At 38.0% G+C, this 23,951-nt stretch overlaps 1 protein-coding gene across 50 annotated transcripts in view; it reads right to left on the reverse strand.

Annotated features, from left to right (window-relative positions):
* The window catches only part of NCOA2 (nuclear receptor coactivator 2), a 295,480-nt gene that overhangs the window by 92,355 nt on the left and 179,174 nt on the right, over window positions 1-23,951 (reverse strand). For 48 of the 50 annotated variants that reach the window (XM_045398369.2, XM_073998949.1, XM_073998954.1 and 45 more), the window contains 2 exons: window positions 12,035-12,139; window positions 9,266-9,438 (listed from right to left, as the gene is read on the reverse strand). In XM_045398369.2, coding sequence (XP_045254304.1) covers window positions 9,266-9,438; window positions 12,035-12,120 — 259 coding nt within the window. In that variant the 5' untranslated portion in view covers window positions 12,121-12,139. Of the gene's footprint in view, window positions 1-9,265; window positions 9,439-12,034; window positions 12,140-12,373; window positions 12,479-23,951 lie in introns of those variants that run through there. The other 2 variants (XM_065519356.1, XM_073998963.1) reach the window with 1 other exon arrangement.

The raw sequence follows: 23,951 nt of genomic DNA on the forward strand, positions 1-23,951 counted from the left end.
TTTCAGGAGGCAAACAAAAATATTGTAAATAATATTTGTCACAAGAGAGGTTGTAATCTGTAATCCTTGTGCAAGAACGGGGGGAATGTATTCACTCAATTACTAGAATACAAATATTATATTCTTAAATTTAGGGCAGTATTTTCTCCTGGTATAAAACCATTACACAAGGCTGAATAAATACCAGGAATCAGAAAAATCCAACAAATATTTATTTTAAATAAACTAAGAACAAACATCGTACTCAAAACTGCTGCAGGTGGCTGGGTGCGGCGGCTCACGCCTGTAATCCCAGCACTTTGGGAGGCCAAGGCAGGCAGATCACCTGAGCTCAGGAGTTCGAGACCAGCCTGGGCAACATGGCGAAACCCCGTCTCTACTAAAAATACAAAAAGTAGCCAGGTGTGGTGGTGCATGCCTGTAGTGGTGCACGCCTATAATCCCAGCTACTCAGGAGGCTGAGGCACAAGAATTGCTTGAACCTGGGAGGCAGAGGTTGCAGTGAGCAGAGATTGCACCATTGCACTCCAGCCTGGAAGACAGAGTGAGACCTTGTCTCAAAAAAAGAACTGCTGTCCAAGAGTTAGGTAGACAATACAACCTCTGCCATCAAGAAATCTGTCATTCGATGGGTGAAGAAAAAGTGAAGTACCTAAAACACTAAACAAACACTAAACAGAGTAAGAGCAGACAGTACAAGAAATGTGAAAGGAGATGAATTCATATTTGTTTGGAGATTAGAAAGTGTTTTGTGAAAAAAGCAGTGGTTGAGATGGGCCTTGAAGAATGAACAGTAGGAATGTAATGGGAATAGACAGAAACAGGAAAAGCAGTATTTTGGATAAGGAGGAAAGAATACGAACAATGACACAAAAGCAAAAAAGCACAAGTATGTGTCAGCAACAAGAAATAGTCTAGGGTAATGGGCTTTGGGTACACATACTGATGAAATGAGCCACAAGAATATAGTAGTAGGCCAAACTGGACAGACCTGGGGTCTTGGTGAAGCCCCCTTGCCACTGGACCCTCTATTATCATTCACCCAGATTCCCTGTCACTATCCACTACAAATGCAGAACAGCTGTGATACTACATTCTGATGGGCTATTAAAGATTAGCAGATGTCACCAGCTGAGAGGGAAAAAGAAAAGAGGCATTCCCAGACAGAAGACCCAGGAGGAAACCACAATGTGAGAGCCTGAGCCAGTGTATGTCATGGGGAGGAGATGCAAGTGCAAGGAGGTTGCGGGTTGGAGCAAGGGAGAATATGGCAGGACTGGAGACAAATCACAGAGGAACTAGTCTTCTATGGTGAGGGTTCTTCTTTTGGACTGTCATAGACTCCGCTAGCAGTCACTGAAGTCGGGACGAATGATCAACCTGGCTCCCTCAAGGAGGATCTTAAGGAGTACCTTTAGCATTCCTTGTGGAGGAATGGCCCAGTACTACCCCCCTGGGCACAATGGCAGATACTATTTCTATGCCCTAGCAATCAAAGTGGTAGGAGCAGGTAGCATACTGATTCACCTCCCCCACCCTTTGACAAGTACAGGGGAGGGCTGAGCAGCCAGGAAACATGTGGGCGCTCTTCACTAAAGCTGGGATGGGAGTAGGACAGAAGGTAAGGACTGGCAGCTAGTGGGCTCAGCCCAAGGGCTCTTATCTACAAATGTGCCCAGTGTCACCATATGACTCTGCATTAAGTCATTAGTGACAATGTCATAAGGAACTATAAACTAAGATATTACATTTAAGAATTTCTCTTAGTGTTTGAACTTGCACATGGGTACTTTCGAGTGTACTTTCCATCTTCTTCTCTCTGTCCAGCTCTCTGTCATTCTGAGTCTCTCTCACTGTCTTTCACCTCTGTCATTCCCCCTCTTCATTTCCTCCTGCTCCCTCTAAGTCTATTTAAATTATAAAACTAAATGAAAGCTTATTTATAAAACAACATTTATTCCTTCTTACAGATGAATGAGAAATTTTATAGTTTTCTACCATGTTTTAACTTCATTTTTTCTTGTTGTTTTATTAGTTATGCACGTCTCCTCCTCTAGATTTAAAATTTAAAAAAATCCAAATACCTCCCATTCCAAGTATAGAGTATCTCTAGAGTCTAGATATAATGGTAGATGACTTCAAGCTAACTCTGCTGAAGATAGTTAGAGGTCTCTCATTTAATGTGACTTTCTCCAAATTCCAATATTGCTTACTGTACTGGGCTTACTACTCTCCTATCTAGCTCTGACCCACCTTTACAGCCTCAAATCCAACCAAGTGCTTCCATACATCTTATTTTACAGTCTGACCGGGCATACCCCGGAAGTCACTGAGCACTCAGGCTCCTCTATTTTCTGTGTAGAGTGCCTCTCCTCATGCCAGCCCCTACTTTTTTACCTATTAAAATCTTACTTTTACAGCAAGACCCAGTTCAAGTTTATTGTCCTCCTAAAAGCCTGTGCCAGCTTCTTTAATAATCACATTCCTTTCCATTGTCCCCTACAGTTCCATAGCTAGTTGTCTGAAAGCTGATTTTCCCCTGAATGAGTGAAAGCTCCAAGAAAAAGAATCATGTACTTATTGATTGCTGGATTTCCCCTGGCAAATAACCATATGCTTTATATATAGTATATACTCAATAAAAAATTTATTGAATGAATATTTACTCTTGGATGAAAGCAATACATACAGTATTGATGTATGATTAGGGTCATACATCAATGACAGAATTAATTTCTTTTCATACGAGTACAAGGTGATCAAGAAAACAAGGGATGTCTACTTTCTATTAGAGTGTGATAGCCAGGTTGGGTCTTGAAGTGAGAACTCACATCATAAATCCTAAAGCATTAGAACACATTGAATTATTTAAATCTTCTTTATCTGAAAGCTGTTAAACAAAAAACTTCCATGTACTTAAGAAATAAAATAAGGGGATCCTAGGAGGAAATGAGAATAGAAATTCCATCCCTGCTCACTAATTTTAAGGATTTCATTAACAATATAAGCCATTAAGCCACAAGAAAATGTGCAAAAATGAATTATATGTAGTTCAGTGGAAAAATAGTTTATCTTCATTAAAAATTGCAGTATCAGTGGGGTGCGGTGGCTCACACCTGTAATCCCAGCACTCTGGGAGGCCAAGGCAGGTAGATCACCTTAGGTTAGGAGTTTGAAACCAGCCTGACCAACATGGTGAAACCCTGTCTCTACTAAAAATACAAAAATTAGCCAGGCATGGTGGTGGGCACTGTAATCCCAGTTACTTGGGGGGCCGAGGCAGAAGAATTGCTTGAGCCCGGGAGGTGAAGGTTGCAGTGAACTGAGATGGCGCCACTGCGCTCCAGCCTAGGTGACAGAGCCTGACTCCGCCTCAAAACAACAACAACAACAACAACAAAAGAAAAGTAATTGAAAATGAATAGTGCTACTTCAGTGAATGCATCAACGATAAAAAACTGAAACAGCCAAGTGTGGTGACTCAGGCCTATAATCACAGCACTTTGGGAGGCCAAGTGGGAGGATCTCTTGAGCTTAGGAGTTTGAGACCAGGCTGGGCCCCCCAGTGAGACCCCATCTCTTAAAATAAAATAAAAATAAGAAAGTGAAAGAGCCTTTTTGCTGATATGGACAAAGTTTCAGTGGTGTGGACAAAGTTTCAGTGGTCTGGACAGAAGATCAAGCCAGCCACAAGATTCCCTTAAATGAGAGCCTAATTCAGAGCAAGGCCCTCTTTTCAATTTTATGAGAAGATGCAGAAGAAAAGTTAAGTTTAAAGCTAGCAAAGGCGAGTTCATAAGGTTTAAGGAAAAAATCTTTCTCCGTAACATAAAAATATAAGGTGAAGCAGCACGTGCTGATGAAGAAGCTGTAGCAAGTTATCCAGAAGATCTGGCTAAGATCATTATTGAAGGTGGTTACACTAAGCAATAGATTTTCAATGTAGACAAAAAAACCTTCTATTGGAAGAAGCAGCCATCTAGGACTTTCATAGAGGAGAGAAATCAATGCCTCACTTCAAAGCTTGAAAGGACAAACTGACTCTTCTGTTAAGGAGCTGATGCAGCTGGTGACTTTAAGTTGAAGTAAATGTTCACTTCCCATTCTGAAAATCCTAGGGTTCTTCGTAAGAATGATGCTAAATCTACTCTGCCTGTGCTCTGAAATAACAAAGCCTGAATGTCAGCACATTTGTTTATAGTATGGTTTACTGACTACTTTAAGCCCATTGTTGAGACGTACTGCTCAGAAAAAGATTCCTTTCAAAATACTATTGCTCACTGGCAATGGACCCAGTCACCCAAGAGCTGTGATGAGGACGTACAAGGCCAAAAATATTTGTCTTCATGTCTGCTAACATAGTATCTATGCTGTAGCCATGTTTCAAGGTGTACTGCCACAGACAGTGGTTCTTCTGATATATCTGGGCAAAGTACCAAGAAAAACATTCTGGAAAGGAATCACCATTCTAGATGCCATGAAGAACATTCATGATTCATGGGAGGAGGTCAAAAGATCAACATGAACAGGAATTTAGAAGAAGCTGATTCCAACCCTCATGGATGACTTGAAGGGATTCCTGACTTCAGTGGAGGAAGTAACTCTAGATGCAGTGGAAATAACAAGAGAACTGGAATTAGAAGTGAAGCCCGAGATATGACTGAATTGCTGCAATCTCATGATGAAACTTGAACAAACGAGGAGTTGCTTTTTGTGGATAAGCAAAGAAAATGGTTTCTTGAGATGGAATCAACTCCTGGTAAAGATGCTGTGAACACTGCTGAAATGACAACAAAGGATTTAGAATATTCCATAAACTTAGTTGATAAGGCAGGAACAGTGTTTGAGAGGATTGATTCCAATTTTGAAAGTTCTACTGTGGGTATAATGCCATCAAACAGCATTGCATGGTACAGAGAAATCTTTCATGAAAGTAAGAGTCCATCAGTGTGGCAAATTTCATTGTTATCTTATTTTTAAAAATCGTTATAGCCACCCCAGCCTTTAGCAATTCCCACCCTGATCAGTCAGCAGCCATCAACATTGAAGCAAGACCCTCCTACCGGCAAGAGAACTTGTTGATGAGGCTCATATGCTTGTTAGCACTTTTTAGCATTAAGGTATTTTTAAATTAGGATATATTACTTTTTAAAAGAAGTAATAGCATTGTGCACTTGAAAGACTACAGTATAGTGAAGTATAACCTTTATACACCCTGGGAAACCAAAAAATTCATGTCACTTGTTTTATTTTATATTCGCTTTACGGTGCGGGTCTGGAATGGAACCTGTGCTATCTCTGACGTATGCCTGTGCTTACTATTTTTCTGTGGAATAGAAGCGATATTAGCCTCCCAGTTAGGAAAAATAGTTATTTGCTATCTGTTTCCATGACTCCTGTTTCTAAGTTATAGAAGACAGAAGTTCTAAACGTTTATGACCATCATACCAAATATAAAGAAATATCCTAGTTTAGTATCAGAAAGCTGCGATGACGGTGCAGATTCCAGACCCAGACTGCCCTATTCCTTCGCTTAATGGCTGTGTGACTTTGCCAGGCTACTTAACCACTCTGTGTCTCAGGTTCCACTCCTGCCAAGGGGGAAAAAATGTACCTATTCCATGGTTTGTTTTGAGTACTAAATAGGTTATCAAATCTGAGCACTTTAAAAACTGCCTGACACACAATAAGAACTATTTAGTCTTAGTATTAAAAATTCTCCAAGATTATTTAGCGAACAGAAGATCTAACTTAATTACTAAGTAACTAACTTAGCTAATAACTAAGGATTATGAATGTGGGCCAAAAAAACCCCACCAACATGTATGGAATTTTCTATTTGATGGCAGTCACATTATTAGCATCAAACTCCTGTGTGTACTTGCTCTGTTTCTACAAAGTCCATTCCACAGTTAATGCTCTTGGAGGGCTAGCATTTATGAAACATGGGTCTCATAAAGCGCCACGTACAACAGAATGCTTATAATTTAACTAGCTGGTAATTTCCCCTCCAAATTTCCATCCTTTAGGCCATTTAAAAATCTTTTTCTTCTCTCCCTTTATTTGTAAAGCATATAAAAGTTGAGGAGTAACTGAGAAGAGCACAGACTTGAGGGAAAGAGTCCTCCATGCCTGGCTGACACGCCATAGCTTCTGACACTGGAGCAGGGTTCCATAAAGATGAGCCCAGCTTTCCTCATTGTGTATTCTTTAGTATGGCCCCTCATGCAACCCAGTTTAACTTCTCTAGGATAAATACGCAGGTTTATTGCATGTGTCTACAGACCTGTTCTCCTAGGCTCCCAAATGCATTTTATTCATGCTGACAACTATGACTGAAATACAAATTAAGTCTGGATAATGGTGTAAAGATGGTAGTTGGATTTTATTTATGCTGATTGGTCGGGGGATCAGTTGGGGTTGGGGAAGACACAGAGTTAGACAGAAAGGCTTTGGCCTGACTTACGTGTTATTCTTACTGGCTGCCAGATGCTGAGAAAATTCAAACTGGTCCAAATAGAGCTGCTGATGGAGTGGTACGCAAGGTCTGCACAGATTTTCTGGCACCAGAAAAATTTTTTACTTCCTACAGATAGGCTGGGCACAGTGGCTCACCCCTGTAATCCCAGCACTTTGGGAGGCCGAGGCGGGCGGATCATGAGGTCAGGAGTTCGAGACCAGCCTGGCCAACATGGTGAAACCCCATCTCTACTAAAAATACAAAAATTAGCCGGGCCTGGTGGTGCATGCCTGTAATCCCACCTACTCGGGAGGCTGAGGCAGAAGAATTGCTTGAACCCGGGAGGTGGAGGTTGCAGTAAGCTGAGATCGTGCCACTGCATTCCAGCCTGGGCAACAGAGTGAGACTCCATCTCAAAAAAAAGAAAAGAAAAGAAAAAACTTTCTGCTTAAGTAGGAATGAAAACTAACTACTGAATGTTTACTATGACAGGTGTTTACTGAATTTACATGGTTCATAATATCTTCTACAGCTATGTGACCTAGGTGTTGTTAGCACTAAACTCTGTATGAGGCAACTGAGTCTCAGAGATAAGATAATATGCCCAGGTTCAAAAAGCTCCTAAATGGACCAGGATTCATACCTAGCTCCTGTCTGATTCAATTCTGCTCTTTTTAAAAAACAAATTATTAAACAAAGACTATTTGGAAAATATCAGAGTAGTCGAGAACTTAAAAGTACATTTCTGCTTTTCATATTTTCATTCAGCATTTAAGTTTTGCTTCCCTTTACAAAACACGCTGCTTTTCAAATTAGCAGGAACATTCTTAGAAGAATAAGACGTGACAGGGTGTTTATTGTGCTTCTTGGGTGGTTGTGGTATGCAGCCTTATGATTAAAACTATGGTTAAGGTATGGCGCAGTCCCAGCATGACACATCTGAACGTGTTTTATGGTTTGAAGGGGGAATTACCAAGGTTTTGCAAACTTTAAAAACTTGTGCAAGACCTTCGTTGTGGTTTATATATATAATTGTTTTGAAATGTAGAAGTACTACCTAACCATGCAGTGTTCTCAAAACTGAATCATTCATAATCCTTAGAAACCTAAAACAAGAAGCTTAATGATTTCTTTACTGTAATGATACCAGCAACTAGAAACACAGTAACTTCAAGGCACTGGTTAATAACTTTAACCAATTATTTCTCCTAAGAGTTCTAGGAATATTATTTTATCCCTTTGCAGAAACCAAAATATGAAGATACAAAATTGAGGTTTAAACTGAGTTTTTGATAACTAGTGAACCCCAAAGGGAAAAGAAAGATGAGTGATGAAGGGGACTGAAATGGGCACTGGTCTACTGATGTTAAATGTCATGGAGAAATCAGGAAATAAAGACTGATTTGCAGAGAGGGCTGGTGTTAGAAACTGTGTTGTGGATGCTATATGTATATTTTTATGTTTTTAGAAGACAGAACTATACTTGTAAAACTGTTTTATACAGAATTTAGCTCAACAATATATGTATGAAAATGGAAAACGCTAAGACAATATGCTAATAGGTAGCTAGGATTTTGTGACAGATAAGAGCAGTTAGTTTCAGACTCATATATTATAAAGACAAAGACAAATTATTTTAATAAAATATGTCTTTTTTGAATATTATATAAAAGGCAGATTTTAAAAATTTGAACTCTTAAGAGGATACACTCAAAAACAGATTACAGGTCAGGCGCAGTGGCTCACGCCTGTAATCCCAAACCTTTGGGAGGCCAAGGCAGGAGAGTTGCTTGAGGTCAGGAGTTCAAGGCCAGCCTGGCAAACATGGTGAAACCCTGTTTTTACTAAAAATACTAAAAAATTAGCAGGGCATGGTGGCAGGCACCTGTAATCCCAGCTACTCGGGAGGCTGAGGCAGAAGAATCGCTTGAACCCAGGAGGCAGAGGTTGCAGTGAGTTGAGGATCACACCACTGCACTCTAGCCTGGGCGACAGAGTGAGACTCTGTCTCAAAAAAACACCAGATTACAAAAGATAATAATCTCCCCAGGCCTGAAGGAAAGCAGTATGCAGATACTTGAAGAGCATGTATTGGCCCTGGGCACCAAGATATTGTTCATACATGCCGCATAAAGATTTATTTTTGGCACCACAAAGTCAAATGTGTTCTTAAAAACATTATTTTCTTAATATTTTTCTGTAGGCAAAAATATCAAAGAAAAGAATCATAAAATGATCTCAGAAAAAAATAAAACCATAGGAAGAGAACTGTCACGTTCTGTGTTTTGAATTCACAGATGGATTTCTTACTGGAGGTTAGAGCCTTTCAAATCTCTTGTCATTCAAGATATGAAATTCTAATCTAGTGGCGTGGCCAGTTGAGGCTCAGACTAATCAAATACGCTGACTAGCTGAAACAGGAGGTGCTTCACTTCCTTACTTCTGGTTTACATCTCAAACTGGCTCCTACTTGCAACTTTTGACGGTCACTTGCTGTGTATGCCTTGAAAATGCCACGGTGTGGAGTGAAGAATTGTGGGCACCTAATTGAGTTTACTAGATGAAAAGTTCCATCACCCTGACTCACCTCAGTCTCCTCTGTCTTTAGGGAATGGCTGAATTTTATACAAAGCCTATTTATAAACCACTGCAAGTGATACTTGCATTCATCTTACACTGTGACATCATTTCCTCATCAATAATTTAAGCACAAGAAATGGATTAAAGGGACTCTGAAGGGACTTCTCACACAGGGAAAAACAGAAACCAATTCAACTCTTCAAAATACTAATTCAGTCCTCTTACCTTGTTCTTTGATCTGACGAATTTGCTTCACAGTTTCTTTTAAGATTGCACATTTGTCAGGTTTGAAGTTAAAGTTGTCTATATCATTAAAATTTGCAAAAATCAGCTCTGCAAGTTCTTCTATATATTTATTTTCCTGTTCACGATTACGTTTTTCAGTGTTCCTTTTGGGGCTTAAAAGAAGAAACACATTTTTTTATGATGTATTTGAAAAAGAGCTATTGTGAAAAAAATGAATGTGTTAAACAAGTTTAATACAAAGATAGCAAACAAAAGTTACCTATATCAATGCAGAAATAACTTGCGGGGGACAATTTTCCAAAAGTGTTCCATGTTTAAAAAAAAAAAATCAACCTAAGCCCAGTTTGTAATGAAACTATCTGTTCAATGTGTTTGGCATCTCCCACTGGACTGTCCGCTTCACGGTGACCAGGACTGTGCTCACCACTGTGCTTAGTGCAGTACTTGAAACAAGTGGGCATCAAATTAATTGACAAATAAAATAATGTTTCAACAAGGTAAAGGAGGTTATATTTTAAATTTTATTTAAGATTAGTAAAAGGAGAGAAGTTAATCCAGTTATAATAGGAATAAATTTCAATAATTTTTGGTAAAACATAAAAAATAAAACCAGATATTTATAATTTTATAGACTTCTTCAGAATGTTAGTAAGCAAACCAAACAGCCTTTTTAGGTAATGCAAAAAGTCACAACACAGCTAGAAACAAAAGCGAAACTGAGCCAGGAAATATGTTAACTGTCCAAGCTGAATGACATGCAAAATATAAACAAACAGTCCAATTTCAACTAAAGTTTAAAAAGGTAATGGAATGGAAAAATATCGAAAGAGGCAAAATCTTCTCATTAGAATGTGACAAAATAGTAAACTCAAAAGTTCCTTTTCATAATAACAGCATACAATTATTTTCTCAAGTGCAAAGGGGGGCCCATTAAATGACATTGAAACAGTACAACAAGGAAGAAAAGCAAGTTGCTTAATGTAGCAGCTTTCTGTATTTTTATATATAATTATTTGTATATAATATTAATTTAAAAATTTCTGGATTCACAATAGACTTTCATATATTCATCTCTAAATATGTTTGATTTTCATGAAGTAATACATAATATAATACAATGTCTCTATTTTATAGTGTTTACACAATTTGTCCAGGATCACCCCACGAATTACTGGCACAGTAATTCAGAATTTGTGTTTTTTACTAAGTCTCATTTTTACCCATAGCTTCCGTTCTTACAGCAAAAGGGAAAGAGTGGCTGGAATACTTAGAATAGCCCAGTTCCCATTCTGGCCCCCTCCACTCATGCCCTCCCACCCTCACACAAGGCAAGAAATAAATGACAAATAGGTGAGAAAGGGGAGTTGTGTTCAAAAGACCCCTCAGCACCCCAGAGGGAGGGCTCAGAGACCCGCCACTAAAGCCCACAGCTGGAACAGTTCCCATTTTCTCCCACTGCCTCCCCAGGTAGGGTACTGACTATTAAAGGCAGTCTGACAGACAGAAGTTTGTGGTTTACCAGCAAGTACTAGGGAACCTAGAGGAGCTGGGGGCTGGGATGTGGAGAGTGGAGATTTAATGGGCTTGATGTTTTGCTTGGCAACTAGAAGGGGAAAAGCGAATATAAAATATTGGTGTTTTGCCCTTTCTCCTGCTGTGCCTCTCTTGATGACTTTTTCTAGCCCTCTTCCCTACTATTTCATGTCTGATGTTTTTATTGTCCATTAGGTAGAAGATGTTGTTTTTATTTAATTCTTAAAATTATTTACATGATTTAAAACATCGAAAAAGTGAAAAGTCTCTCTTCTACTTTTGATGAGAATTATTTGCCTTGTTCTCATCCACCGAAACAGGTAGCAACAATTACTGTTTCTTGATTATCCTAAAACAATACAGATTATTTTTTTCTTCCTTGTTTATACTAATGGTAGTATTCCATAAACATTTTCTAAACCTTGCTTTTCATCTGTAACAATATTCTTAAGAGATTTTTTTTTTCATATTAACCTATAAAGAGCGTCCTCATCTTTATCCCAGCTGCACTGTGTTCCAGGTTCTAGATGTACCACACTGTTTAATAGACATTTAGGTTTTTCCGAATCTTTTGCAATTTCAGTAACCTCATATACACATCATTTTGCAAGTATGAAAGTATGTAATAGGAAAGTTCCTAAAAGTGGAATGGGTAGTTCAAACAGGATATGCATTTATAATTTTGATAGTGCCAAACTACCCCACATGGGCATTATAGCAATTCACACTTCCACCCATAATATATGAGATGAAATTTGCTTTAAAATTGTTTGTTTTATTCACTAAAGAGTCACATTCTTTGTTCTCAACTCAGAAGTACATGGGTTTAACATTTTATGTCATTAAAAATAAAACAACAAAAAATAAAACCCATTATAAAATTAACAGCACATCTTTTTACTATAGGATCTTCTTGTTATAATGCTGTGTAATCTAACAGAAAAGGTGTGAAAAACTCAAAATTATTAAATAAATTGACTCTAAGAGTCAAAAGATATCAGAAGTTTACAGCTTTCCTCTTTTTGTAAAGAATACAATCTGTAACTGATTTGCATATTCAAAATGTAAGTAAGTATATATTCAAAGATTTAATTGTTAAAGAGAAAAACCAACACAATATTTGAATCAGGAGTAAAATCAATGCTAAAATAACAAAGAAGCACTCCTGTGGCTTTAATAGACAATACTGATTCCTTTTCTCAGCAAGAATCTAACCTGGGTCCAAGTTGGTCAGGACATTCCTTGCGCTTTCTTGTCTCTGCCCTGGAGGGGTCAGAGGTATTTTCTCCCATCCCACTCATCTTGAACACATATCAGCAACTAAAACAGAAAACAGAGAAGAGGAAGAAAAAAATGAAGAGAACTGATGATGAAGTGTCTGATCATTTTACCAACAATAAAAGAACTTCGACTCCAATCAGAAATTTGACACCAGTAATTAACACACTGTTTTATGTGCATGTATAATTTCTAATATACAAGCTGTCTCTTTTAAAAAATCTTTTAAGATTAAGCAAATGTAAAGGTTAACATTTAAGAAACAAACAAGCCTACCTCATTGGGCCCAAACTCTTTTAAACAGGAGTTGTATTTCAACAGCACTATGAACTACAATCTACCAGCTCTGGGTTTGGGCTGCCAGCCTCCAGTTTCAAGAGTGATCTTGCACCATGTGGAAACTACAGGTGTTGTAAGGGGCTCCTCCCAGTCTCTGTTTTGGGTTAGCCAATGTGAAGTCTGTGCTGCAATAGCTCACCCATGACAGACAGCCCAGGGAAGAGCCAATGCCAGGACACGAAATTGAAGGTTTTCAAATTTAACTAGGTAGATCTGACACCCCTGTAGCCCCGAGTTCCTCTGCACAAGGCCTCTTAATCAATGCCCCCTAGTGGGGGATCTTGCTGGCCCCTCGAGAAGCTCCTGTGCCCGGCTCTCCTGCAGTAGCTGCCTGGTTGCTCCTCCCTCGGTGCCCTCTCTCCGTGGCAGCTCGCCTCCCTGCACATAGCATGGTTGCTTCCTCTCTCACATCCTGCCGCCTCCAAACTTTCCTTCCCTCAGTTGGTTCTGGCTGCTATAGCCAAAGGTCTTAAGATATGCCCCGAAAGTCAGGTGAACTTTACTGACCCCAAGTGGGAAGGACCATGATCAGCTCCTGCTTGCTGAATTCCTCTCGGTAAGAAAATAAAAAAACATATAAAAAATCAGTGTGCTCGTCATCACTAACACAATCAAAATACTATTTAGGTAAGCAAGAACAAGCCAGTGACAGAGGTTTAAGTACTAAAAGAGCTGAACAAAGAGACTTACAAAGACTGTGAGGAAACCATAAAAGACTGCTACTCGAGGTGTTCAATAACTGCTTACCAAAAGAAAAAACAATGCAGCAGGACAAGTTGAAATCTGCATTTCAAGTCTTTCCTAGAGCTCCTATTCTATGCTACTTCCCCTTCCTTCTGGCCCCCAGACTTCTAAATCGCCTTTGCCCTCCTTTACTTTTTGTAGTGGCTTCTTTTCTTTTCTGGATAGAAAAAAAAAAAAAAAAATTCAAAGGGAAGGCCAAGTGCACTAGAAGACAGAGAACTTAAGGAAGATGACAGAGGACAATCAAGAGTAAGGACAAAGCGCAAGGAGGGCTAAGGAACATAATACATACCAGTCAAACTGCTAGGCCGCTTCTTCCCTGTAATCTGGGCTGCCCAGTCTCAGCTGTACTACACTAATTTCTTCTGGCCACTTCTGATACAACAGCGCAGTGGAGTTAGTTTTTTTTTTTAAAGAGTCATATGTAAGCAGAATGAAGAAATATTGTATCCGTTTAGGGAGGCTGCACCAATGGTACACAGCTGATTTAAGAGGTAACACAGAAGGGAATAATTCTCAAAGCTGACACCCAAGCTTCTTGCTGGTTGGAGCAATGCAACCAAGTCCCTATGTCCCACACTGTGCTCACAATTTTGGCCTGATAATAAGTATAATCTGTATTTATTTACTATGAAAGAAGCAGACTATGAGAGGCAGGATAGCAGAGAAGTTAAGGGCCAGTATTCATGTCCAAGCTTCACCACTTTTAGCTATGTGAGGCTCACTTGAGACCAGGAGTTGGAGACCAGCCTGAGCAACACAGCAAGATCCCATCTCTATAACAACAACAAAACCCTAAATTCCAGAATCCTTCTCAAATGATACCTTATAGACATTCACTTTCAGTACTTCTCTCTAAACCACAATTCTCATGGTTTCAATCATGAGATGTAAGAAAAAATATTACACATCCAGTCTAAGTAAGCTTTCAACAAATGACCCAGGAGATTTTCACTCTCAAAGCAGCTTTCTAGAAGTCATACAAACTTAAGAAAGTTTCTATCATTAAAATATAGCCTTCAATATACAACATAGCAAAATACCCTATACAGTAGATATAGGTGGCAAGTTTTGCTGTTAAAATGGCTATTCCCCCCCTCCAAAAGTATTGCTAAAAAGTATAGAATTATCAGAAAGATCAGAAAGCTTTCAATAGACAATTAAAGGAAATGACTGTTTTACCTAAAGTCATATACACCCAGTTTGAGGATGATTTAACATTATCTGCATCATTTACCTGTGAATATTCTGAAATACATACACAAACAACTGCAACACATGAAGGACAGCACTGGGACATAGGCACCAGAGGGAGGGAGATACGGAGCCATTTTCTAGTCTAAGTATAGTAAAATCATTTGAGCAGACTGTTTATAATTTGCTTGTACCTACTCAAGGTTGGCTTAAAAACCACTCTATTTGTAGATTGAAAATATAATTTACCCTTGAAGTAAGTTATTTAAATGCCAAGTTTTCCCTTTATATTATGTAGTGGTATCTTAAACACATTTCCTCAAAATCTGCAACTTTCGGGTTGATGAACATACTTGCTTCCTTATATTTTTGTGTCTAATGCACATATCCTCTTCTCAGAGCACTATTCCTGGGCTATGTGCCCCAGTACACACCTCCTACCAACCTTTCCACCACCAAGGGAGAAGTGAGGTGGAAGTCGGGAATGCCTGGCCAAGCCAAGGAAGGATGGCTGCCTCCTGGTAACCTCCAGGAAGTGCCAACACGCAGGGGTGCCCTGTCTAAATCATTGCAAATCACCCATAAAAACAAAAAGGAGACAGACCTGAGACCAAAACCGGGGAGAGAATGTAACACCGACACAGGAAAGGGAGCAGGAGGACGGGGGGTGACAGGCAGCTGCAGTCCTAGAGCAGACACATGAATTTATGCCCTGTGTTTTAGTGGGAGAGTCAAATAAATAATAGAGAACCTCATGAATGAGGTGCTCTAACCTAGAGGACTTCTGATATTTCTGATGCCTTGTGTGAGGAGGCTGGGCTGGCAGCAAGTGTCAGTATTTCACACTGGAACAAGAGGTGGGGCCAGGTGAGTTCATTTCTCCCCCTCTCAAAATACTGGGCAACGCAGAAGTGATGCAAATAAAAATCAGAGAGAGATACATAAGTTATAAAAATGACTTTCTTCTAGGTTATATAAATTACTTTTTCTATATAAATGTACATTCTAGTGTATATTCACTCATAGAGAAATATCTAAAATAAACGATATGGACAGAGGAATTTTGATGCACTTTTGTAGATTGAAGTTAAAAAATTCATTTCCAGAGTAAAGGCAGGAGATGGAAAATACTAAAGGGCAGCACTGAAGGTTCTAAAATTTCATTTGGTAACCAGCCCTAAATTAATAGTTTCTTATAACTGCTGCACACTCACATGAAATTAAAATTCTTAAGCATCTCACTCTCAATGCTGAAACTGTTTAATGTAAATCACAAAAACTGAAAATGACACAAGTAAACTCTCAGGCTGTATTTGATGGTAATTACAGTCATTGAGAGCAAACCAGTTTCTACCAGATGTTGGGAGTTGTAAAAGGACAAGGCTGAAAAAAAGTTTCAAATCATCCATTCTTGTTATCTGTAACAACACAATAGCCCTGCTTTCACAGTGACCATACATCCTCCCTTACATCCCTTGATATCAACTTGGATGAGCTAGACAGCAGGGAAGAGTTACAGCCTTATGATTAGTAACTTTTATCTCTAAAAAGTAACAATATTCTGGGAGGGGTGAACAAAACCAGCTGAATCCTTAGCATAATGACAGAAAGCAAAATAAAATGTTAAAACTCAACACAACTCAAAAATGTACTCTTTCACGGGGTTCACCAATATAACTTACAAGTTAACAAAGCTTTGCTCTCCACACAGTCTCATACCATTAAAGCTTGTTAATCATCCATAATTTATGTAAACGATAATATGCATTTCATCTTTTATCAGGACAGGCTATCTTCCAAACAAGGCTTGTAAAACTGCCAGATGCATTATATACAGAACATATTCAGTTAAAGAATAAGGATACTACTGCTGCTGAACACCAAACATAATAAAGTGATCGAACATCTATCCCAATTGCTAGCTCCAATAACTGTTCTTAAAGTTAGGCCCTCTCTAAAATTCCCCAAGTTAGAAACGACATAGAAAGAGCTACTGGAAAACTTCTCTTATGAATGTCTACCTGAAGAGGACCCGCCTGATAAATCATCTAGCTCTCGTTATGAGAACAGAAAGACTTAGAGAGAGACTTCCGAGGTTCCTTCTGAACTCTCTTTACAATAGACATATGAAATTGTGTAACATGTAATCTAATCTTTTACAAACTTTTAAAACCAAGAAATGCTCAAGCAATATTAAAAGTATATATAAAACCTCACTTAAATACCCTTCCATTTCTATTAAACTAAACAACAAAAGGACAATCTTTTAGAGCCCACTGTTTCTCAGAATTCTACCTCAATAGCTAAAGCTGTATCCACTATTGCTTTCCCACAAATGAAAACATTTGCTCATTCTAAACTGGCAACAGTTTTTCCTTCAAAGTATACTGTGTTCCAAGAGCGATCCCCTTATAAGCATAAAAGCAAGATTTCTGGGCCAGGCTCTGATAAGTCTAAAAAACATAGTATCTAATGCTTCAATAAACAAAATGTGCTCCTTGGCTGTAGATGCCTGAGAAAGGTAGAACAGAAAGTAAGCCAAACTTGGGAAGTCAGTAAGATGATACAGAAGACATCCAATTGCTAGAGGAGGGGAAAGATCTCTTTTCAAATAGGGTTAATTGGTCGAAATTACCCAAAGCAGACATTATTTTGGCAAGATCCCAACTTCTGGCAACAGTTGAATAAATATTCTATGCAGGAAATATACAGACTACTCAGGGATACACTGTTGATTCATACAAAGAATCATCACACAGACAAATAAAACAGAAGTAGAACTATGTGGATTTACTAAATGCTAGGATGACAGCACATAGAAAATCAAACTTTGCTCCCCATTGGCAAACTAGTAATGCATTTAACAGTGATAGAGGACATGACACAATATTTTTAAAATTTTTACTTAGTAAAATTATGTATTATTTCCACCCAAGTGTCATTACTCTTTTTTACTAGATCATAAGGTCTCTTTTAATTTCATCTTTACATAACACTGTAGTGCTTCTTGGTTTTCATACAGTAAAATTTTAATCTGCCTCACATACTATAATCTGTATCTACAGATTAATGTACAGACTCATAAAACTTTACATTAATTCATATAGTAACAACAGTTAAGTTACCAAGATTTAGAGGACTTACTTCAAATAAATCCAGAAAAATCTAAAATTTGGTTTCAAATAAGTTTTCAACTTTACTAGTTTAGATCAGTTTACTGTACATTTGCCTTTTTAAAATAACAGTAAGATAGACACAAACCACTATTATTAGGATATGATTTTTCAATACTAAAACACTAGCCATTTATCATTAGGTAGAGGATTAAAGAGAGCAACATATCCTACAACTACAACTAGTCTCTAGGTAAAATGGTTTTAGCACCTACCTTCTCTTATGCTGTGTCTTAGTCCAGAACAGTAATAACAGTGTATAAACAAATGTTTAAGCTAAAAATTTCTTCCTCTCAGTATCGTCTGCTCTTAGATTACTTTTGTATAATGGCCTTAAAGTGGTATATTAGATAGTAACTAGAAGACATATTCCATTTTCTGACTGAAAGCCAGTAATACTCATGAATTTTTTAGCTGAAAGACACTTCAAGATGCCATTGGGAAGACTGTAATAAACACATTAGGCTGCAAACGGGCAGCAGCAGCTCTTTAACACATGCTGCAACAATCAAATAAATGGCTACATTCATGTTCACTGGTTACACAAATATTTTGCTGTAACATATCCCATCATCTGCATCTCTCCTAAAGAAGGGGAAAACCTCCTTAAAAGTCTTATCTTAGCAAAATTCAGGGCAGAATACATAAGTAGCAGGGAGCTGTTCTAAACTATCATTACCAACATGGGGGAAAATGTCTAGTCTGACATCAGTGGCATATGATGGTTTCTACTTTCTGAATTCTCATAGGCCAAGTTCCTTAACATAGCCTGTCACTGGACTGCTTATATATCGACATCAGCTGGTGCGAATATGGCCAGGAATAGCAAGACTAGGTTTTAATAAGGCCTCAGATGAGAAAACATCGCGGGAAGAAGCTGCATTCCTTGCATAATGTAAGCATTTTCTCTCCCCTTCATGAAGAGTGTACTCAGTGTCTTTTTATTATTCTGAAAACCAGTTTTCATCAAAGGCTTAGCATTCTGGAAAGAAGTCATCAAACCAAGGACTACAATGTAGTGCTTGTGCTTGAGTTTCATAACTTGTCCAGACTAAAATTCAATTATCTTTCTTTATTCTGAAACCCATTTTAAATTTTGTTATGAGATTTAAAAAATGACTTTCCAATTCATGAGAAAGTTAACTGGCAAGGGCAAGACAGTCTGTACCTATACAAATAGTGTTTTTTTAATCATTTGAGTTGTCAACAGTTCTTAAATAAATGAGAGTTCTCTCTCATAGCATAATATGTTGTTTAGGTTTTTTGCTAACATTTATCGAAGACTTATTATGAGTTAGGTTACTTTGCACATATTTCCTTGCTTAAAAACCACAATTTGATATGTATATATACATCTTATAGATTATATAACCTCTCTAACCTGTTTCCAGTAATTTGCCTAAGTCACACAGATCACAGGTATAATGATAATAACCATCATCTATGGAGTGTTTCTACATTGGTTGGCATTTTCTACGTACTTTACCTGTATGCACTCCTTCAGTTCCTGTAACAGCCTGATTATCACCATTGTATAGATGAGGAAATTGAGGTACAAGAGAAATAAAGTAACTTGAAAAAGGCCACACAGGAAATCTTGGAGCTCATGAATCCAAACAGTTCCTCAATTCTTAACCACTGTAATGTGGGCATTAAAGGTTCCTATACTTTGACACTTTCACTGAAGAGAGAAATTTATAAACTAGTGTATATTATAGGAAGCAGTATATTTTAACTTAGTAAACAGTGACTACGTAATTTGAAAGCCCTTTTCTTTTTCTTAAAAACAGTATCACTGTGAAATGTAAAACACTTCTTTCTGTTAAACAGTGTGTATGTTAGAATCATGTATCCCTTTATTCAATAAATAACTAATGCTCCAGGCACTGCTGCAGACACTGGAGAGAAAGTCATGACAAAACAGCTAACAATCCCTGTCCTCCTGCAGCTCACATTCCAGAGCAGAAAAGATATCATGCTCAGCTCATGCACAATTATTCCCCGAAGATAAGCAAATATTTTTGTTATTATTGAATTTATTATGAAGTAAGACACCAACTAGAAATTTTATCTGGCATACCAATAACGCTCAGTTTCACTCAAAACAGTAAAAACCTTCTTTCTTCTGTTTCAGAAATGGTAACTGGTTAATTTTAAAAGTCAGTTATGAAGGATAATTGTAAAAATGATACATACCACTTTAATAATTTCCTTTTAACTTTAAACACAAATGTAACTTTGACTCTCAGTCTCCATTGGTGTTTCACAGTGCTTTTCTTGCAAAAATCATACCTATAATTTATCATATAAATAGTGGACAATAAAACCAGTCTCTACTCTCCAATTTCTGTTTATTTAAAACAGACCTAGAACTTATAGACACTTAGATTTCTTAAAAGTGCTTATAAGGTACAGATTTGTATGATTTTTTTCCCAGTGTATTAGACATGTGTTATGTGTCCTATACACCCATTTGGCAGCAACGTTTGTTCATTTCACTTTGAGTCTCAGTTTTCCAGAAACAAATGTATCTTTTCAAACTCACACTCAATACGTTACATATATTTAATTAAATTATGTCATTATAATAACAAGTACAACTGGCAAAAACTGTCTGGAAACAAGAATCTGGCTCTCGGTAGGCACACAATATCATGGCTAGGTGCAGACTGCCCCACCCCCGCCCCACTTCTCCCTGTTCTCCCGCTCCTCTGTTCCCCTACCCCTCTCCTCTCCTGTCCAGAGTGGGATGCACTTAAGTTGCCCATCATCCTGAGACTCTCAGACAGTGGCAGCATCAGGCCAGGATTTATTAAGGGGGAATGCAGATCTTGGGGGTATTTTTTTTTTTTTTTAAAATCAGAATTTACACAAACCCAAACTGAGGGTAGAGGTCATTCAATCATTCAACAAATATTAGTGAATACCTATTATGCGCCAAGCAAGGTTCTAGTTATTGGAGAATATAGCAATAAACAAAACAGACCAAGTCAGTGACTCTTACATTCTAATAGGAAAGTAGGGAGACGGTGGGGAATAGTAAAACAAAAATATTTACCACATCAGATAGTGATTAGAGATATAAAGAAAAACAAGGTAGGGCCGGGCGCAGTGGCTTACGCCTGCAATCCCAGCATTTCTGGAGGCCAGAGCAGGAAGATCATGAAGTCAGGAGTTCGAGACCAACATGACCAACATGGTGAAACCTGCCTCTACTAAAAAATACAAAAATTAGCCGGGCGTGTTGGCGCGTGCGTGTAATCCCAGCTACTCAGGAGGCTAAGGCAGGAGAATCGCTTGAACCCACAAGGCAGAGGTTACAGTGAGCTGGGATCGTGTCATTGTACTCCAGCCTGGGTGACAGAGGAAGACTCCATCTCAAAAAAAAAAAAAAAAAAAAAAAAGAAAAGAAAAACAAGGCAGGAAGATTAGGATACAGCATAATGTAGATGGGGTGAGGGATACTATTTTACATAGGTAGCCAGCAAAGTCTTCTCAGATGGGTGTTATCTGAGAGCTTTCTAACAGATCTCTAAGATTCATAATATAATTTCTTTAATATGCAACCATTAATCATATGAAAAGCTGTACAATGTTGTGGCTTAGATCACATTCTCTGGTGTCGACTCTGGTTGGAAATCCCTAGAACACCACATGTATTAGTTATTTGACCCGGGGCAAGTTATTTAATTAACCTCTTTGGAGCTTTGCTTCTTCATTTGTAAAACTGGAGCAATAATACATACCTTTATAGGCTTTCTGAGAGCATGAAATGTAAAGGGCACAGAAGAGCAGCTGGCATATAGTAAGGGCTTATTTAATAAACATAAACTGTTATTTGAATTTAATAGACTATAAATGTTAATAAAATAATCTAAACTGATGGTGAATTTGGAAACAAAAATTAAACAGAAAATTAAAGAACTAAAAATTAATTTAAAACAGAAAAGTTATCAAAATATTAGCAATGAAAGTATTTCAATAGGCACTACGGGTGTAATTTAATTTTTGTATTTTCCAAATTCCCTTTCATTAACACATCAGACTTTTGTGAGTTTATAATAAGAACAAAGAAAGAAAGAAAGAAAGAAAGCGGGAAAGAACAGGAGGGAGAGAGGAAAGAAAGAAGAAAAGAAACGAAAGAAAGAAGAAAAAGAATGAAAGAAAGCTGACTGTGCTGCTGGGAAAAACAAACTAAAACCTAGGCAAACCAAACGGAATTTTTAAAGTAACCTGCTCTTTGGAATATAAACTGTAAGTGTATGAATTGTTTACATGCATATTTACAGAAAAAATATTGCAAAAAATGAGGTAAACCTATGCGGTACTAAGTGGCACAAAGACTGCCTACAACGAATGAAATGAGAAATCAAATCTCATTTTACTGGTATTAGCAATGAAATTTCAAGTAAAAATTATTTTCTTTGGTAAACCAAAGGACATTTCTGTAACAATTTCCAAACTACTAAATCTGTATTATAACTATACTTAAAACTTAGGGTAAACTTAAATTTACCCCAAGTTCTTCTGTATAACATAGACAGATATTTAGGTATTTTAGAGTCACTAGCATATCCTATGTTCTTTAACTATATGGACCGCTCATGTTTTTTTCTTCTACCAACTCTTTTAGAGCAAGAAATATATCTAAATCACAAGAGCTTTCCAGTAAAGGTTACTAAAATTGCCCTTCTTCCTCAGAAAAATCTAGTCTATCCTTCCAAAGCAGCTCAAAGCATACTCCCTTCACGCAGGCTTCATTGAGTCCACCAGGAAGAATTAAAGGTTCCCTTTTACTTGTTCAAAGCCCATGGTACGTTAAAGTGAAAGTAACACTTTTTTTAATGCCTCCTGATCAGCTGCCTCTTTCCCAGGAGAGGGTCCAGGGTGTTTGTTGGCACCCATGGTCCCCATGAGGCAGCCATTTGTGGGCCCCAGGCAGGTTCATGCTGCTGCCTCCCACTCCAGTTTCTCTGTGTCAGGGATGGGCCTTAAGAAACTCTCTCCTTCCCTTTTGTCCACTGTCACTCATTTAACTCCAAACTTTCCTGTGGGTTCTTTACCTTGTTCAAACAGAAAAGCAAAGCGGAGGCAAAACTTTCAAGCATGTGGCATGAAAAAAGTACAGGACCCAAATTTAATAAAGGCTTGTGGTTTGAGAAGAAATAAGGGACATAGTTATAGCCTTTTTTGGCAGCATAAATAATGTTTCCTTTCTAGGGTGACGGTGTAAGAAGTATTCTTCTAAAATACTTTTTTATGCTCTTTTCTCTATTTTCTATAGAGGTAGAAAATAATAATAAGGAAAAATCTAGTTTGGGAGGACCTCTGAATCATTTTCTTACCATACAAATTCCTACAAACTTACTCTTGGTCAGATCATTACAATAATTCTTAACACTATTTGTTATGAGGCAATGGTTGACATTAATAACAAAAATGGCAGCTCTAGATTAACAGAAGCTCCCCTGCTCCAAAAAGATACCAATTTTGTCTCATAAAAATAAACCAAATTAGGCCAGGTGCGGTGGCTCATGCCTGCAATCCCAGCACTATGGGAGGCCAAGGGGGGGCGGATCACCTGAGGTCAGGAGTTTGAGACCAGGCTGGCCAACATTGTGAAACTCCATCTCTACAAAAACACAAAAAAAATTAGCCAGGCATGACTGCACGCACTTGTAATCCCAGCTACTTGGGAGGCTAAGGCAGGAGAATCACTTGAACCCGTGAGGTGGAGGTCGCAGTGAGCCATTGCACTCCAGCCTGGGTGACAGAGCGAGATTCTATCTCAAAAAAAAAAAAAAAAAAAAAAAAAGCCAAATTAAGCATTTTTATTTGCAAATAACATATACCTACAGAATGTTTACTGAGAATTACTAGAACTTAGACCGTTTTTGTTTATTTAACAAAAATTCATTATATAGATGGAATTTGAAAATTACAATGGCACCTAAAAATGTGAGTCAAAACCCTTAACCATTTTTTCTCCCTCAAGCGATAGATTTTGGTAATCATCAAAACCTGCCAATATTTTAGCTATTTGAAGTTTCAAACTTGAGACACAGGCAAGTAGCTGTCAGCAAAAGCATAATCATATTGCTATCACTGGGATTGTACAGTGGAATCTAATTCTCTGACCTCAGTGTCAGAGGCTTGGGGACCCTCTAGTTTTGGCAGACAAACTTTGTGAAGAGTATAGAATAGCCTTGGCAAGCTGCCAGTGGAGGGTTTTCTCCCCTTCATAGCCCCAGATGGAGAAATTATTATGCTTTGTGGAACTAAATATGTAATTAGATTCAAGAACGGTAGCTTCTAGTTACCCCTTGAGTAGTTAATAAGAGTGGTCTACAATAGGCATTGAAAAGATTAAAGAAAATTCCTTCTATTTTGTATGTTGCTCTCTA

The sequence above is a fragment of the Macaca fascicularis genome, chromosome 8, assembly GCF_037993035.2.
Source record: "Macaca fascicularis isolate 582-1 chromosome 8, T2T-MFA8v1.1".
Lineage (NCBI taxonomy): Eukaryota > Metazoa > Chordata > Mammalia > Primates > Cercopithecidae > Macaca > Macaca fascicularis.